Source organism: Trematomus bernacchii, unplaced genomic scaffold, assembly GCF_902827165.1.
Source record: "Trematomus bernacchii unplaced genomic scaffold, fTreBer1.1, whole genome shotgun sequence".
Taxonomy (NCBI): domain Eukaryota; kingdom Metazoa; phylum Chordata; class Actinopteri; order Perciformes; family Nototheniidae; genus Trematomus; species Trematomus bernacchii.
The window spans coordinates 8,292,525-8,309,634 of record NW_022987582.1 but is presented as its reverse complement, the minus strand read 5'-3'; the positions used below and the strand labels follow the sequence as shown (position 1 = coordinate 8,309,634).

The window sequence follows — 17,110 nt, the reverse complement described above, 5'->3', positions numbered from 1 at the left end:
ATTACAAATATCAGTTACTGGTTGTGCTATAATCTGAGCTGCAATTTTTAAAAAGAACGGGTCGAGGCTGTCGGGCCCGGCAGACTTTTTAGGATCAATTGAGTGCAAACCCTGTAAGACTTCAGAGACCGAGAAATAAGCAAAATCAAAAACAGGGGAGTTCATCTCTTGACTAGGGCTGTGAGTACGACCATGCAGAGAGTCATGACTTTGCTCATCAAAAATGTGACCAGCCTTTTTGAAGTGAGCATTGAAAGCATTAGATAGACCCTCCAGAAAAACGCGGGCTAAAATCCTTGATTATGCAGGCTAAAATCCTTGATTATGCGGGCTAAAATCCTTGATTATGCAATTAAACATGCGGGGTTTTTATGTGATTTTATGCGGTGAAGTTGCGAAATATGCGGAAATATGCTAAATATGCGAAAAGTTGCGAAATATGCGGGAGGCGGAAAAAAGGTGATTCTTCTCCCACACCCTGTTACTAGGCTACTACTGAATGAAAGTGAGCCCTTTTAAAGAGTTCCTATGATAAACAAGCATACTAGAAGCAAGCTACATCACAAAGTGTTATTTATGTATTTATATATGGGCTATTTTAATCACTCTCTCTCACACACACACACACACACACTCTTCTCCGCCTCATTCTGTTTTCATTTACTCGTTCGTTATCTGACCAGCTTCAATCTTGTAGGCTACTCACCTCGTTTCTTGTAGCCCCCGAAAGGGTTTTGGAGGTTGATGCCTCGGTGAACGCGAGTTGTTTGGCTTTCTTGTCCGCAGTAGCAGAAAGCATTTTCGAATGTTTGAATGAATCAAAGTGGGTCGTCACCGTCGATTTTCTCTTATGCTCCAACACACAGTTGCACGGGGTGCAGAATAGTTTCCCCCCACTTTCGTGCAAGACATCGGCGTACTGCTTTGCCCGGTCTTTAGCAGAAATGTTCGTAGGCAAATAAGATGGATTCGATTTGTTCATCTTGGTCAGAGCCGTATAATAGTATAATAGTATATAATAATAATAGTATAATAGTATATAATAATCTATATGGCGCTGATCTTGTTGTTTTCTCTCTCGTGTGAGTTCCACACATTCACTCTACGGTGTTGTTTACCTGCGCGAGCTGATGACATCACTACTTCACGTTAACTTTTTTTCCCCTCAATTTTGTGTGGAAAAATGCGGGGATTATGCGACCTTTTAATAAATATGCGCCCTTTTAAAAATCTGCGCCATTTTGCTGATTATGCGGTAAATTATGCGATCGCATAATCGCGTTTTTCTGGAGGGTCTAATTAGACATACCATCTGAATCTGAAATAAAAGAATCACTGACCTTCAGTTTTTGTGGGAAACTAGAAACCTTCTTGTTCTGAAGTGATTTAATTGTTTTCCAGAATTTAGAATGGTCATTAAAACAATCAGTGGTTAAGCTCAGATAGTAATGAGCTTTAGCTTTTTTAATAAGGGCTGAACATTTATTTCTGAGGACACGAAAAAGAAGCCAGTCATCACTAGTGTTAGACTTTCTAGCTAAGGACCATTGCTTATTTCGATCATGAATTAGATCAGATAGTTCTCTAGTAAAAATGGAGTGTTCCTATTCTTAACTCTGAATTTTCTAAGGGGGGCATGTCTATTAATAATCGATAAAAATTGATCAATAACAAATTGGACGGCAACATCGACAGATGGAATTAACGCTATGAAGTGCCATTTAACCTCCGCCAGATCGTGTAGGAAAGCCTGCTCAGAGAAGTGTTTGAAGTAGCGCCTGAGCACAATAAGGCCCTTGGCTTTGGGCAACTTAGTGCTCCTAACGCAAGCAATAGTGCAATGGTCACTGATATCATTAGGAAAAACACCAACAGACTCATACTTATGAGCTGCATTTGTTAGAATGACATCTATAAGGGTATCGTTATTGGGTTTGGCAGGGTTTATTCTAGTGGGACTATCAATAAGCTAAGTTAAGTTCAAAGAATCACAAACCTGCTTAAACTCTGAAGATTTATCACTCAACCAGTCCCAATTTAAATCACCCAAAAATATGATTTCAGAAGAAAACGTAGACAACAATTCAGTAAGGCTAGTAGTTGCATCCATGAAGGCCGATGGAGGCCTATAACAGCCAATAACAGTGAGAGGAGCATTTGCTATAGTTATTTGGACTGCTAGCAACTCAAATTGCCTTGGAATTGAAATTGAGTGAAGGACTGAGCACTGTAGTTTCTCAGCAGTGTATATTGCAATACCACCAGCTCTGCCCTTACGATCCGCTCTGAATACATTATATCCATCAATGTGAATAACAGTGTCAGTGACAGACGGTTTTAACCAGGTTTCAGAAACTACAACAATATCAGGCTTGGCAACTAAAAACCAGGTCTTGAAAACATCTAATTTGGGCACTAGGCTTCTAGCATTAACATGCAGAAAACCCAATCCTTGCCTACAGCTAAACTCATTCGGAGTTGGCAAATGATGCAAGGAAGCAGAGAAACACTCAGGACCAGGGTTATAACGTTACCAGAGAGTAATAGCAGTAACAATATTAACAGTCTGGAAGATGATCTTTTCACATGAGCTCTGGACGCGTCACTCCTCAGGGGGGCGGGGCTGCTCCGATCCTTCGATATTAGCGAGTCCAGAGTCAAAAGGGCATACGGGAGAGCGCATTTCGTGCCATGAAACGTCAGCTTTTGGTAAAAACTATCCGATGGAGTCAGCGCTCCAGAGGTTCCACCATCAGAATGTCCGAAGTGAACAGAGACATCGCTGGGAGGCAATCCGTCAGTTTTGCCGACATGCGGGCTGACAATTAATCCCAGGAAAAAAGTGAACACAAGGGTAGCTTTAGGCAAAATTGCCACACACCCAATTCAGGATCCGCAGCTCAGGTCGATCAGCAGCTCAGGTCAATCAGCAGCTCAGGTCGATCAGCCCCCGACAGCACGGCAGGACAGACAGCAATCCAGAGTCCGAAAGAGCGACAGCTCAGGCAGAGAGCAAACAATCCAGTCACAGTGAGGCACAGGCACAAAACGACGCAAAACAGCCCAAAAACTTTTAAAAGCTTTTAAAACGTTTTAAAAGCGCAGCAGACCAATTTAAAAACGGGTCTAAAAAGCTAAATAAAAATTATAAAATGTCAGTATGCACAAGAGGTAGTCAATGCCAAAAAAAAACGAGAATGAGACAAACACTAACAGAGACAGAGACAGAAACAAATTAACGTGCTGCCATCTTGGAACACACAGCTGGGAGTTAAATACAACAAAAAACAAGTTGACTGTTATTAACATGTTGGGTGCGAATTCCTACCAGAGCACAATACAGATGTAAAATGATGCTATAACCCACAAGTAACAGCCATAGACTGCAGTAGCGTGGCGTGGGGAAACATTTAGGGGAAGCCCATTTTTTTGGGTTGGTTGTGGGGGGGGGGGGGGGGGGGGGGGGGGGGGTGGTCAATAACGTAACCAGATGAGTGATTACAGCGCCCGGTATCATTTTACACACATTTGTATCACACAGATGCAGGACTTGCACACGCCTGTTATCTAACCGACAGGTCCGCACGCACTCTCCAGCCGAAACTCTCGTTTTATTAATTTAAGCATTTTCTTATTAATTTATGCAGACACACCCCCCCCCAAATGCAATACCAGCCGCTCAATGCACAGTGCATTCATTCACAAAGTAAATCAGGAGACCTTTAAAGTTTTATGTACACATCAAAGTATCAGTAGGCGTGTATGAAACACATGAATTCAAAAACAATTATGTACAGAAACATTTGCATGCGATAGTCCACCTTCCCTTTCTAACACACGGCAAGTGCAGCAACAGTCCTCGTCTCTGTAATTAGCTCAGTCCGTAGTCCAAAAGTAACTAAAAAATATAAACAATCTCATCTATTCAGGTGAAATCGCCAGCTGCCTCTGAAGGGAAGCCAGAGAAAGCTGGCTTCCCTTGGCATGGCCCTGACCAATCACAGGTTGGCAGGGGCATCACGTGGGCCTCATCTGATTGGTCAATCCCTCAATTCTTTTCACCAAGGGAAACCCAATCTGACTAGCCTCCTCTCGCAACAGTGAATGCAATCTACTGTTTCACCATAACATCTAGAGGGGCGCTGATTGTTTCACTCTTTGTAAAATACTCAATGAGAGTGGGGGAGAGACGGGCCGGCAGCAACACACAGCAAAGGAGAATTATCGAAACAAAACAAAGTGTTTTTATTTATTTATTTAAATTATAACTACAATCCGAAAAAACAGGGGAAGCCTGGCTTCCCTTGGCCTCCGGGAGAAAACGCCACTGATAGACTGTGGGTTATATAGGAGACATTTGTCTATGCCAGCGGTTTTCAAAGTGTGAGGCGCGCCTCCCCTGGGGGGCGCCAGAGAGCGTCAGGGGAGGCGCAGCGTGAGACAAAAAATAACGAGAAAAATATGAGTTACGTGAGACTTGCCCACTTTTGGCTGTCTTTGGAGACCGAGTTCCCCCACCTCGCCAAAAAGGCTGTAAAAGTGCTCATTCCCTTCACCTCCACCTACCTGTGTGAGTGCGGGTTTTCCGCATTGACTTTGATCAAAAGCAAGTGCCGGTCGAGGCTGCAGCCAGAGGATGATCTGCGTTTATTCCTGTGTGCATCAAAGACGCAGACTCATTGTTCCCACTAAAGTAGGGGTGAGTATAATAAGTAGTGATGTTACGTATTGCGCCGAGGCTTCAGAGCGTGTGTCGAGTAATCCCCGAAGCTTTTTGTGAAGCATGTATCGAGGCTTGTATCGAGGCTTGTATCGTTTTGGGCCAGTGACGTCATCGATAACAAACGAAGCCTCGCTGCCTGTCGATACCACGTGACTGCTTCAGGAAGCGATTCAGATCGGTTGAACCGTTGACCCACAACGCTCATAATACCCATGGATGTATAATAAGAACCATATTACCCCTCCTGTACCAGTAGCGTGGCGTGGGGAAAAATGTAGGGGAAGCCCATTTTTTTGGGTTGGGGGTGGTCAATAACGTAACCAGATGAGTGATTACAGCGCCCGGTATCATTTTACACACATTTGTATCACACAGATGCAGGACTTGCACACAAATCTGACAGTTCAAGCGCTAGCCAATCAAACCGCGTGTATGCTGGGAGAGACATACCGCAGGTCATTTCCTCATATTCCAAAAAATGGAGGAGAAATTAGCGGTAGGGAATCACCCGGTGCTTTATGACCAGTCCCTATTTACCTACCGGGATATAAACCGGAGGAGCCAGGCATGGAGGGAGGTGGCAGAGACAGTGGTAGGTTTTCGCCTGTTTGGGGAGTTTATATCCAGTTTACTTCGGGCTTTTTTGCTTTTTTTAATGCTTCATTTGCTTGATAATTTCAAACGGCGGTGATGACAGTTACAGTAGGCTACTACAGTACGTAGTAAAACTGATGTTGATGTGATTTGATTGGATGGCAGTGTCCAATCAAATCGCCAGCCGCCTCTGAACAGAAGCCAGAGGCGGCTGGCTTCCCTTGGCATGGCCCTGACCAATCACAGGTTGGCAGGGGCATCACATGGGCCTCATCTGATTGGTCAATCCCTCAATTTTTTTTCACCAAAGCCTCATCCCAATACCCCTCCTTGACTCCTCTCTTCCCCTCCTCCGGAACTTGACCCGGAAATCGATCAAGACACGCCATTTTGAAGGACGTCCCAATAGCTGAAATGCACACGGAGGAGTCGAGGAGGGGTGAGGGAGGAGGGGTGCGGGAGGAGACGAAAGGGAGGATACACGAGAGCAGACTACGCGGAAGTGTTTTCACTACTCGCTGTGCACATGTCATCATTAACAGACGTCGTTTAAGAGTGACGTTTGAGTGAACGAGGACATCCCAATTAATACCTGAGGACTCCTCTGTCCTCGCGTCACCTCCTCGTGTCTCTCGTTCGCATCTTACGGAGGCGGAGCTAAGACGCAAGGAAGGGACGCGAATGAGGGAAAGGAGGAGTCGAGGAGGGGTATAGAGTGGCGAAGTCACGCCCACTTACTTCCGGGTAATGAGACCTTATTTCGGAAAAATTATGCATTGAAGTCAATGGGGAGAGAAAACGTATCTTTCGATCCCGTTTGAATTGTGCCATGAATTACACATATGATGTTTGTCAATCTTAAAAAATAATTTCCATGTCAAAAAAGTCACAGTTTGTCGTAAAACTGTTGAAATATAAGACTATGAAAAATACGCAACTAGAAAGACTACAAATCCCAGAGTCGCGTAAGTGATGTCACAATTGAGACACTACGATATACGTATATAATACCGTATATATACGATCAGCGCCATATAGATAGAATCTATCTATATGGCGCTGGCTAAGATAAGATAACTTTAACAAGATGCCTGTGTGCTTAGTACCAGGTTGTTATTATACCAGCAATGGGTCTTGCTCGTTCTTTCGCTTCCCGTCTGACTTATGACTATGCTACTTGGTCACTGATATATTTTTTGAATGCATTGCCACTGTGCATTGCTACATGGTCATCGTTCGTCCGTCATGTACTGTCTTTGTATCCTGCTTGAATGCTCTTTTTATGATGCCTTCCTCAGGAATAGCCCCTCTTTTTTTTAATTGAATTAATTTGATTTCTACTTTTCTGTCTCTCAGAGTGACGATGAAGTAGAGATGGCTGCAGACGACGAAGGAACAGATCAACAACATGAAATGGTACAATATAAACATGCAGGGATTGTTTTACTTATTAAAAAAAGAATTTATTCTGTTAAAATCCATGACCTTTGCTACATTACAGGTAGCAGTAAGAGACAACACAGTTTTCTATGATGATAAGAATACAGATTTATCCGACACAAAATAAATTGGGTTACAAATATTTAACAAAATGTATCTTATTATTTTATAACTTATAGTTAACATTAATATTATTTTCACTGTACTGTATGCACATACGACTTTCACCCGCACTGCTACCTTCCCATTTAAATATATTTTGTTGCTGCATGCTATAACACCTGCATTCCCTATGGGCATCAATAAAGATCCATCTTATCTTATAGCCTTTTGCTGTCTCTCAGGCTGACCACCTGTCTGGAGGGTCATCAGAGGACGGAGGGGAAGATCCAAACCATGAAATGGTATAATTTGTGCAGGTCCACTTTGTTCCAGAAAGACAAATTGGTGTTTGGCTTAACTACGACTTCTGCTGCTCTTATATTACAGAACTCTGACCGAGGCACAAACACTTCAGATGAAAGTGCAGGCGAAGATGTAATGGTGTGTAAGATTGTTTTCATTATTATAATGGAAAAAATGTATCTCCTCTGCTTAGCAAACAGTTTAGTATTTCTGGTGGTAACAATATAGTGCTTCTTTAGGACACAATGGATTATAGCTGTATAAGTTTATTTAGGACAGACCAGGTAATGTTAACAGCATGACACTAAATCAGAGCCCACTGTTTATGATTACATCATCAAGATCACACTGGAACTATAAACGTTGTTGATTAACATAAAGAAGGTGATTGGCTGAATTAGGAGTTAAACTGGGAAAATGCTCTTCTGCACCTGGCCTAAATACAGGACTGGATATGATCACAACTAACTTTCTGTATCTCTGCAACTTCTGTATTATAGAATGAAGATAGAGCTAACTCAGTTCCATCTGGTGACGACACTCCCGAAGATCCAATGGTGAGATCATTTAGCTAAATGTGTTTATTTTGCTTAAATATTGAAAATATAGACATTTTATTTTGGTATTGACATATAATGTGTTATCCTTTTTATTAGGAGCATGTATTTGACCCTACCTTCAATGGTGAGAAGAAGATCTATGCTGGTTCTTCAGTTACCATGGCAGCTCTCCTTCTTCTTCTCATGGCTTTTATCCTGAAGCATGGCCTGTCAAAAGCAGCGACCAAACACCTCCTCGAGCTCCTAAACTTTGTGGTGCCCGGATGTGTGCCAAAGTCAGTGTGGTATTTAGAGAAATACTTTCTTGATTATAATGACAAAACAGAAATTCATTTTTACTGTCCCAGATGTGCAAACTACCTCGGTGTTGAACCAGGTAATGAGTGTGGGGTGTGCCAGCAGAGTTTGAACAGAAAGGGTCTACTTGAGAAGGCATACTATTTCCTTGTAATGCCACTTAAAGTGCAACTGAGAAATATCCTTGCCAATGTCCAATCAAAGCTAGGCAAGCATTTCACAAGAGATGCCTCCATTTCTGATATCAACACTGGAAGTGAATACAGACGCGAGGCTCAGGAAGTCAACACTGACAGTATTACACTAACCTTCAATTGTGATGGCGCCCCTGTGTTCAATTCATCAAAAACTTCAATTTGGCCCATCTTGTGTACTATCAATGAATTACCATTTGTGGATAGATGTAAAAATGTTCTATTGCATACATTATGGTTTGGCAAAGGGAAACCCAAGGTTCAAAGTTACTTCACCCCATTCATCCATGAACTTCAAAAACTGAGGGACACAGGATTCTATTGGAAAGATGATAATGGATTAGAACATCACACCAGAGTAACAGCTAAAATATGTATTTGTGATGCAGTAGCAAGGGCAATGGTGCAGAACTTTAAACAGTTCAATGGAGAATTTGGATGTGGTTTTTGCTACCACAAAGGGGAGGTGGTACCAAAAGGCAGAGGTTTTACTAGAGTCTATCCTGTACAGATAGTTGGATGTGAACTGAGACAAATGGCTGAAACTGTACAACTTGCCGAGTTAGTGATGGAAAACGGTGATGACAAAGCTCAAAGGGGTGTTAAAGGACCAAGTCCACTGATCCTGTTGCCATCATTTGACCTTATCAAAGGCTTTATACCAGACTACATGCATTGTTTTTGTCTTGGTGTAGTGCGTCAATTTGTTAATCTTTGGTTTGACCCTCATTATGCCAACAAGAACTTTCACTTGACTCCTCTTCAGTTAGATGACCTGGACAAAGCTTTGTGTAAGATTCAGCCACCAAATGAAATTAGAAGAAATCCTAGGCGCTTAAGTGAGAGGATATATTGGAAAGCTTCTGAGTGGAGGGCATTTGCTCTTCTCTATTCCCCTGTAATATTAAGGACTGTTTTGCCAGGACTTTACTACAAACATTGGATGCTTCTTGCATGTGCGGTTCACATCCTCCTATCCCAGTTTGCCACTCATGATGAGCTCAATTGTGCAGAGTTATGTTTAGTTCAATTTGTAGCAAAAGTACCAGATCTTTATGGACCTGAACATTGTTCATATAACTGCCATATGTTGACACATCTTACCCAGAGTGCCAGGGACTGGGGTCTTTTATGGGCCAATTCAGCATTTGTGTTTGAAGATATGAATGGAAAACTCTTGCAGTTGTACTCTGGCACGCAATCAGTTTCTTCACAGATTTTTAAGAATTTCTTTTCATATCAGAAAGTTGTAAGAAAAGGAAATGCTTTATTCCAGGATTCAAGCAGAGAAATGCAAGATTTTTTCTTTTCCCTGACCAGTAGTAACATTCTTACGAAGTCAGCAAACTGCATAAGAGAACATTTAGTCACTTTAGGATGTGGCTCTCACAGACTGTTAAATGTGAGGGAGATTGCTGCACTGCAAAACAGTACACCCACAAGGTACCAACATCTTAATAGTGTAACTGAATACAAGCGTTGTGTGTATAAAAACATTTTAGTCACCACCAGAGACTACAGTATGCATTTCAAAAGAAATAATTCAGTGATAGAAACCTCAAATTGCTTTGGTATGGTAGAGTCCTTGGTTGTTGTACCAAAACCCTGCAACTGTGAAAGAGATGCAAACTGTTGTTGCAGAGAACTTCTTGTTTTCTACAAGCCATTGCAGCAGGAGCACATACAGCCAGCTATCTATGATGCAGAGATCCATACAAACATTGCAACATTTCTTGTAAAAGTAAAGATCTCCAATGAATTGTGTGTATTGACATGTGAGGACATAGTAGCTAAATGTATTGCAATTGAACATGGGGGTAAGCTATATGTGATGAAAATGCCTGTGTTTGAGACAAGTTAAATGTTGAGGGCTAGCACAAACTGTTGAGACTCAATTTGTCTGCACATAATATGATGATTTAAATGTGTTTTTCTTTATGCTATTATTGTTTTTTTATAACTCACTGTTTGATCATTAACTGTATTTTGTAATGCATGTGTGTTTGTGTCTGTGACTGGGTAAATCTGCATGGATATTTCTAAATATGTGAGTAAAACGCCACATTGAAGCTCTGTATGAACTCAGTTGTCTCATTCAATAACAACATTGAGAACATCTTTATCTAAAGTGTAATTCTTTGGCTATTTTGTGTCAAGATGTGTTGAAAAAGAAGATGAAAATATATGTTACCTAAAGGGAAACCAACTAAAACCAGCAATGAAAAATACTAAACAAAGTATAAGACCTGCATTAACATTAATAAAAAAATGCATACAATGGGACTTGAGTGATTATCATGATACATACCATGGTATACACCATGGTATACCTATAGTACCATTTGAATACTCTATGGAGTACCAGTTATCTGAGGTACCGCGGCATGTACTATAGTATCGGAGGTACCATGGTATGTACCATGGTAACAGCTGTGGTACAACGGTATGTACCAGGGTTATACCATGGTATGCATCATGGTAACATCTGAGGTACCATGGTAGTACTATGGTACACTATGGTAACATCTGAGGTACCATGGTAGTACCATGGTACGTACTATGGTACACTATGGCAACATCTGATGTACCATGGTAGTACTATGGTACACTATGGTAACATCTGAGGTACCATGGTAGTACCATGGTACGTACTATGGTACACTATGGTAACATCTGATGTACCATGGTAGTACCATGGTAGTACCATGGTATACCATGGTACGTACTATGGTACACCATGGTAAAATCTGAGGTACCATAGTAGTACCATGGTATACCATGGTACATACTATGGTACACCATGGTAAAATCTGAGGTACCATAGTAGTACCATGGTAGTACCATGGTGTACCATGGTAGTACCATAGTATGTACCATGGTATACCATGGTACATACTATGGTACACCATGGTAAAATCTGAGGTACCATAGTAGTACCATGGTAGTACCATGGTGTACCATGGTAGTACCATGGTAGTACCATGGTATACCATGGTACGTACTATGGTACACTATGGTAAAATTTCTTATGGGCACTCTAGTCAATGGGTGTTATTCCACCACACGCGGCGCGTTACGGCTCAGAAGCGGCTCGGCGCAGGGCTCCTCTAAAATTAGGATCGAATCCTATTTTTGTCGCGGCGCAGCCGTAACGTAGGTCGGGCAGGCAGGAAGTGGAACGTTCAGAGCTATATACACACACACACACACACACAAACTAATTGTGCAGACCCTATCCCTCCGTAGTCTTTCAAGTAGGAGGAGAAATGCCAGCGTTCTCCTCCGGTTTACAGGCACTGTGTACATTATAGAATAATTATGATGATGAATGCATTTTTTTACCACTAAAATACAGCAACACATCTTTGATTCATGTCGTTTATAACTGGAATATTACAGTTATTATTAACTTTGTCTGTACAAAGTAGCCTGTCCAGGAAATATGCCCAAATCAACAAAAACTGCGAGCCGGCAGGCAAGACGCTCCGCTTCTGAAATGCTTCTGAAACGTGCCTGGTAGGGTATGACGCCGGAGGAGGCCGGACCAAAACCGCAACGCGGCGCAGACGGACCCGGTGGAATCTAGGGGTAAGGCTTTACTCATTGGGAACTCGGTATGAGATAGAGCACACTGTTGAGATGTCTGTTTTACACACTTTGACCAACAGGGGGTTTGTGTTCAAATGAAGCCCATGATGAAGCCTCATGAGATGAACCCTTTTGCGAACCAATTGGCTGGAAAGCTTCAAAGCTTCATAAGGCTTCATCTCGCCATCACTATAGTAATAAGGAGACAAAGTTGACGTTCAGTGTGTTGCCGGGAGCATATAAGGATGTATCCACGATGTTAACATTTAAAAAAAAAAATGTGTTGAGAACACGGCGTGCGAAAATATACGGGTCGTGCTGCAGCTAGATTTGCCTGTCCAAGGTGTCCGCGACTGACATGCAAGGAAGAACGGCTGTCCACAGGCTGTTCCAACTTTAACAACTTTATTAACTTCCAGGGTAGTGAATTGAACATGCAATTGTAATTGGGTGTGTGGTATATTTTCATGCACGCACACGCATGTTCCACAACACACAATCTGAACAACACTCAATTGTCCGATTGCTACCAGTGTCCTTGCGATCTTGTTATAACAACAAGTGCACGTTACTGATGCAATGGTTGAGACCATTCGGGCTTATTCTAGAGGGGTGCAAGGAATAGTCCAATTAGTGGGGGAGTTTTATACAATATGTTTAAAACATAAATATAAAAAGGTTAAAAAAGGTTATTGTGTAATGTTTTAAGGAGGTGACGCTACTGGTTTAAAACACTTTTGTGGTCATACTGTGGAATGAGTTCACACTGAAACGAGTTCTTCATTCAAAAATCGCGGGCAATTAGGCCTACAGTACATGTAAGAAGAAGGAGAAGAAGAAGTAAAATAAGTAGTAGAAGAAGAATGAAGCTGGTGTGTTTCCCGCAGCGAGACACTACAATACTAATTGTGGGCTTATCATGTTGATTCGACCACAACAGAAACCCCCCCCCCTCTCGCTCTCTCCAGAGGGGCAGGTCAGCCAAAAAGGGAAAACGGGCCGTTGCCCATGCAACATTAGCCCGTACCTGTGCACACGTCCGTGGGCGGCAGCCATATCATTAGATAGATCTGATGGATTTGGACATAAACGCGAGTGAAGTATAACCAAACGCAAGAGAGAGACCTGCAGCTCTGCCCGCTGTGAGGGACCGGTGAGCGGAGCAAAACACACCTTTAGACCTAACACACTTGGCTATGGCACTGTCGTATACCTACATTGAATTATTCCATTTGATAATATGTAATCAATTTAGGCACCCCTCCCAAGAAAAAAAGAAATTACAATAAAAATATTCATAACTCATATTCTCATATTCTATACCTGAATAATTCCGAATATTCGATTAATCATTCACATCCCTAGCACCTATGCAATGAATATCAGGTGAGCTGGCACCTTTGCAGCAACCAGCTCACTCTCACTCTGTGCTGGACTACTGCATTTATTCACTAAAAGACCCCACAGAAAGAGCATGCTTCTGTCTCAAGAAGATCTACAAATAGTAAGTTTCCTGATATTTTTTAACATGGCCGCTGCGCCATCTCCTTATCTATCTATCTTTCATCACTATCCATCCATCAACTTTCCAACACTCTATTTACTGTCTTTTCTATTTCCTGCTACTTTGTTTGGCCGCCATGGCTTACTTTCGATCCGCCAGGGCTGCTGTGCCATGACTGTCTATGTATTTATTTTCCATATCTCTGAATAATTTCATCGCTTTATTTATCTACAATGGCCGCCGTGTCATAACTATCATTTATCTGTTATGGCCGCCGTGTCATATCATTCATCTGCTATGGCCGCCGTGTCATAACTATCATTCATCTTATCTGACCTCCGTGCTTACGCTTCTATTTAATTATATATCATGGCTGCCGAGCCATGAATATCTCCATATCTCTATATCCCTATATATATTACAAAGTGTAATAGAAAACTGTCATTTCTATTTTCCTTTGTGTCCCCTTATTGGGCATATTACATTTTGCACTATTTTAGTAATATTTGTTATGCTCTCACACCGGCCTGAAATACAAACACAGGACCTATAGACATACATTAGTTCTACAGAGATGATTGGGCTGCAACATAGTTGGTAAGCAGTGCCAAGCAGTGTGATATATTGTCTGTCTCTGTCATTCTTTTTCTCATGTACCTGCTTTTATTAAATAATTTAGATCAATGTTGGTGAAACAGTTTTTATATATTATTGTGGAAATTACATTATTTTCTACCTCTTTCTATTCATTACAAACACACATAGTCCAGAAATACACACATGCATAAGACCTATAGACATTTCATTGCTGTGAAGAGATGTCAGAGTGATGGGGCTGCGACATAGTTGGCGCTCAAAGCACTGCTTTGCTCATGGGCACCTCAACGGGTGGTGAACTAGCAACTATCCAGTAACCAGACTCCATTCCGGACGGTGGTCTGCACTGGACTTCTGGATTTGAAGTGGTCCCCCTTCGGTTTCCACAAGAAGTCCCTACAGACTGAGCTCCCGCTAATCTGAGAAGACCTACAAAGAGTAAGTGACATTTGTATTTTCTTTTAGTTTTTGTTTGGCCGCCATGCCTACATATGTATTTTTAAACCTATTATGGCTGCCCCATCATGACTATATCTCTATCCTTGCATATATCACTCTTCTCTCTCGCCTTATCTGTTTCTCATCCCTCTTTCTATTTCTCTATCCATCTCTTTATCATTCAGTAATGGCTGCTGTGTGATCACACTATCATCTGTCTAATCAGCCTGGAACAATATTTGAGCAATATATTTTTTAATTCCAAATCTCTCGTGAAAAAAAAAAAGACACAAAAGTGACACTATTCTTTTCTTTGAGTGTGTTCCTAGTTGGCTGCCGTGCCTACCTTCCTATTTGATTATCCATCAAGGCTGCCGCGCCATAACTATCTCTTTACTGCTCTATCTATCCCTCATCTCTAAATCTGTCACTCAAATTTCTATCCATCTGTATTTTTTTTATTGTGGGAGATATTGGTCCTCTTTATTTGGTTTAATTCCGTTTTTAGTTTTGGCCGCTGTGCAATCTCTTTCTCACTATCTATCCTTCATCCCTCAATGCACAGGAAAGTACTTGGTGTGAACGCGGCTAATTATCTCTCTTTTGTTTTTAGTACATTCCCCATAAGAGCAGCTTGACAGTATGGAGTTGAAAAGGCACAATCTCATGTTATCCTGCCACCAGTTTACAATCGATCCGGTGGTTTGGGCTGGCCTTGAACCAGTCTTCTTCAGTCTCCAAAGTGCCTACAGACTGCACTCCCTCTGCTCTAAGAAGATCTACAAGGAGTAAGTGACATTTTACATTTCTTTTTAGTCTGTTTTTGGCTGGCCGCCGTGCCTACCTTTTTTTTATTTTATCTTTCATGGCCGCTGTGCCCTGACTATTTCTATTCCTATCTTACATGTTTAAAGTCTTGTGGTATTATACCACTTGTGGTATATCATGGCTGCGGAGCCATGACTATAATATTGACCTCTCTATCTATTCCTCATCCTTATCTCTTTCCAATTTTTCCATCTATATATTGATATATCCATCTCTTTAAAATTATTTCTTTTAAAACTGACTTGTGTTTCTGTTTTTCCGCCGTGCATTCAGTGTCTTATCTCTTTGACTTTTTAAACAGCGCATCATGTTTGATGGCGCATTTTTTTATGTTGCCCATTCAAACGTGGTAAACTTCATTCGAACGGGGATACTACCAGAGTTGTTGGGTAAATGGTTTACTTTGCCACGCTTCTCCCCCACTGCAACCTCTGCCAAAACATCTGAGGGACATTAAGAAGCTGACAATAAATAAGCTCTTTCTTGTCAGACACTGGTCTTTTTCTTTTGTCTTTATGGTCAGGCTTTTGTTTAATTAAGCTTAAATATTCATACACTGTAGATTGTGCAATCAATAACTGTATCTAATACTTGCAGATGCATTGTAGTATAAAAAAAACTCAAGGAACAAATACTTGGAAAAAGTGATGTTTATTAGTTCAAGACTGGACATTTTAATGTATTCATTGTAAAGATAATAGAGAGAAGATCCAACATACATAGAAGAGAAAATACACAATAAGCATTTCGTTTCATTTAGCTGACTCTTTTATCAAAAGTGACTTACAACTAGTGTGCTGCCCCTTTAAGAGGGCCTGCAAAGGGTTTTGGGTTTTGCACTGTGTGTCCATAAATGCTTGCCGTAGTTTCCTGTTTCTGGCTGTCTATGGAGCACATGGGTTGTTCCTGTCAATTCAATCCTTGCTCAAATCCTAGGGTCTTTATGTCTTTTTACAAAAAATGGAAATGAAACATGGAAATGGAAATGGAAATGGAAATGAATCAAGTAAACATCCTAAACTGACCTGCTGTCTCCTGGGTGTTTATTCCTGATCGTGTTATGCTATCTGCCAAGCCTGCAATCCCAAAATATTCTTGCAAGGGCAGAATAACTAGTATCAGTCTATTCTGTGGGTACCACAGATGGGCAGACATTACAAAGAGCACAGCAAACTGTTACCATCTTGTCCTTGAGTGGCTGCTTGGCAAAGAGACAGCAGGATGGTGCTCTGATGGATGGTGTATTTGTTCCTGACCAGGCCAATGACTCTTTCAACATGGATCCTGACGGTAGCGAGTCCCTTGTGGATTCAAGTTCCAGTGGATGCAGTTGCTGCTTTCCTTTGGTGAATGCTGGTATTTTCAACTGTGCACTATACAGCCCCACAGTGTCTTTCACATTTAAGCCTCTATCAGCAAGAACAACATCTCCTCGTGATAATTTCTCAAGATATGAGCAGTTTTCTGTAATGTACTTGTCGCTTGTGCGTCCCCCCCAGCCCTTTGACACAAAGGATGTAACACCCTGTGGTGTTATAGAAATTAGATATTTGACAGTGTTGTGGTGCTTGTAATAAGAATGTTTGTCATGAGTGTCTATCTTGCTTTCCATCCAACATGGCCGTCATGTTGTGACAGCAGCAGACTTGTGTTGGGTGTAGTCTAGTACACTACTAGTCAAAAGTTTGGACACACCTTCTCATTCAAAGTTTTTTATTTATTTTAAATGTTTCTACATTGTATATTTATAATGAAGACATCAAAACTATAAAAGAACACATATGGAATTATCTAGTAAACAAAGAAGTGTTAAAAAAATCCAGAATATGAATTATATTTGGTGACTACTGCAGAACGCTGTGGTAGCCATGCTGGTTAAGTGTGCCTTGAATTCTGAATAAATCACCAACAGTGTCATCAGCAAAGCACCATCACACTTCCT

General features: G+C 41.4%; 1 protein-coding gene across 1 annotated transcript in view; it reads left to right on the top strand.

The window, feature by feature from the left end:
* The first annotated feature begins 2,691 nt into the window (after nt 1-2,691).
* The window catches only part of LOC117480527, a 46,051-nt gene continuing 31,632 nt past the window's right edge, over nt 2,692-17,110 (top strand). The window contains exons 1-6 of the mRNA XM_034127867.1: nt 2,692-2,796; nt 6,674-6,733; nt 7,102-7,161; nt 7,247-7,300; nt 7,663-7,719; nt 7,819-8,125. Of these exons, the coding sequence (XP_033983758.1) occupies nt 2,692-2,796; nt 6,674-6,733; nt 7,102-7,161; nt 7,247-7,300; nt 7,663-7,719; nt 7,819-8,125 (643 nt within the window). The remainder of the gene's footprint in view (nt 2,797-6,673; nt 6,734-7,101; nt 7,162-7,246; nt 7,301-7,662; nt 7,720-7,818; nt 8,126-17,110) is intronic.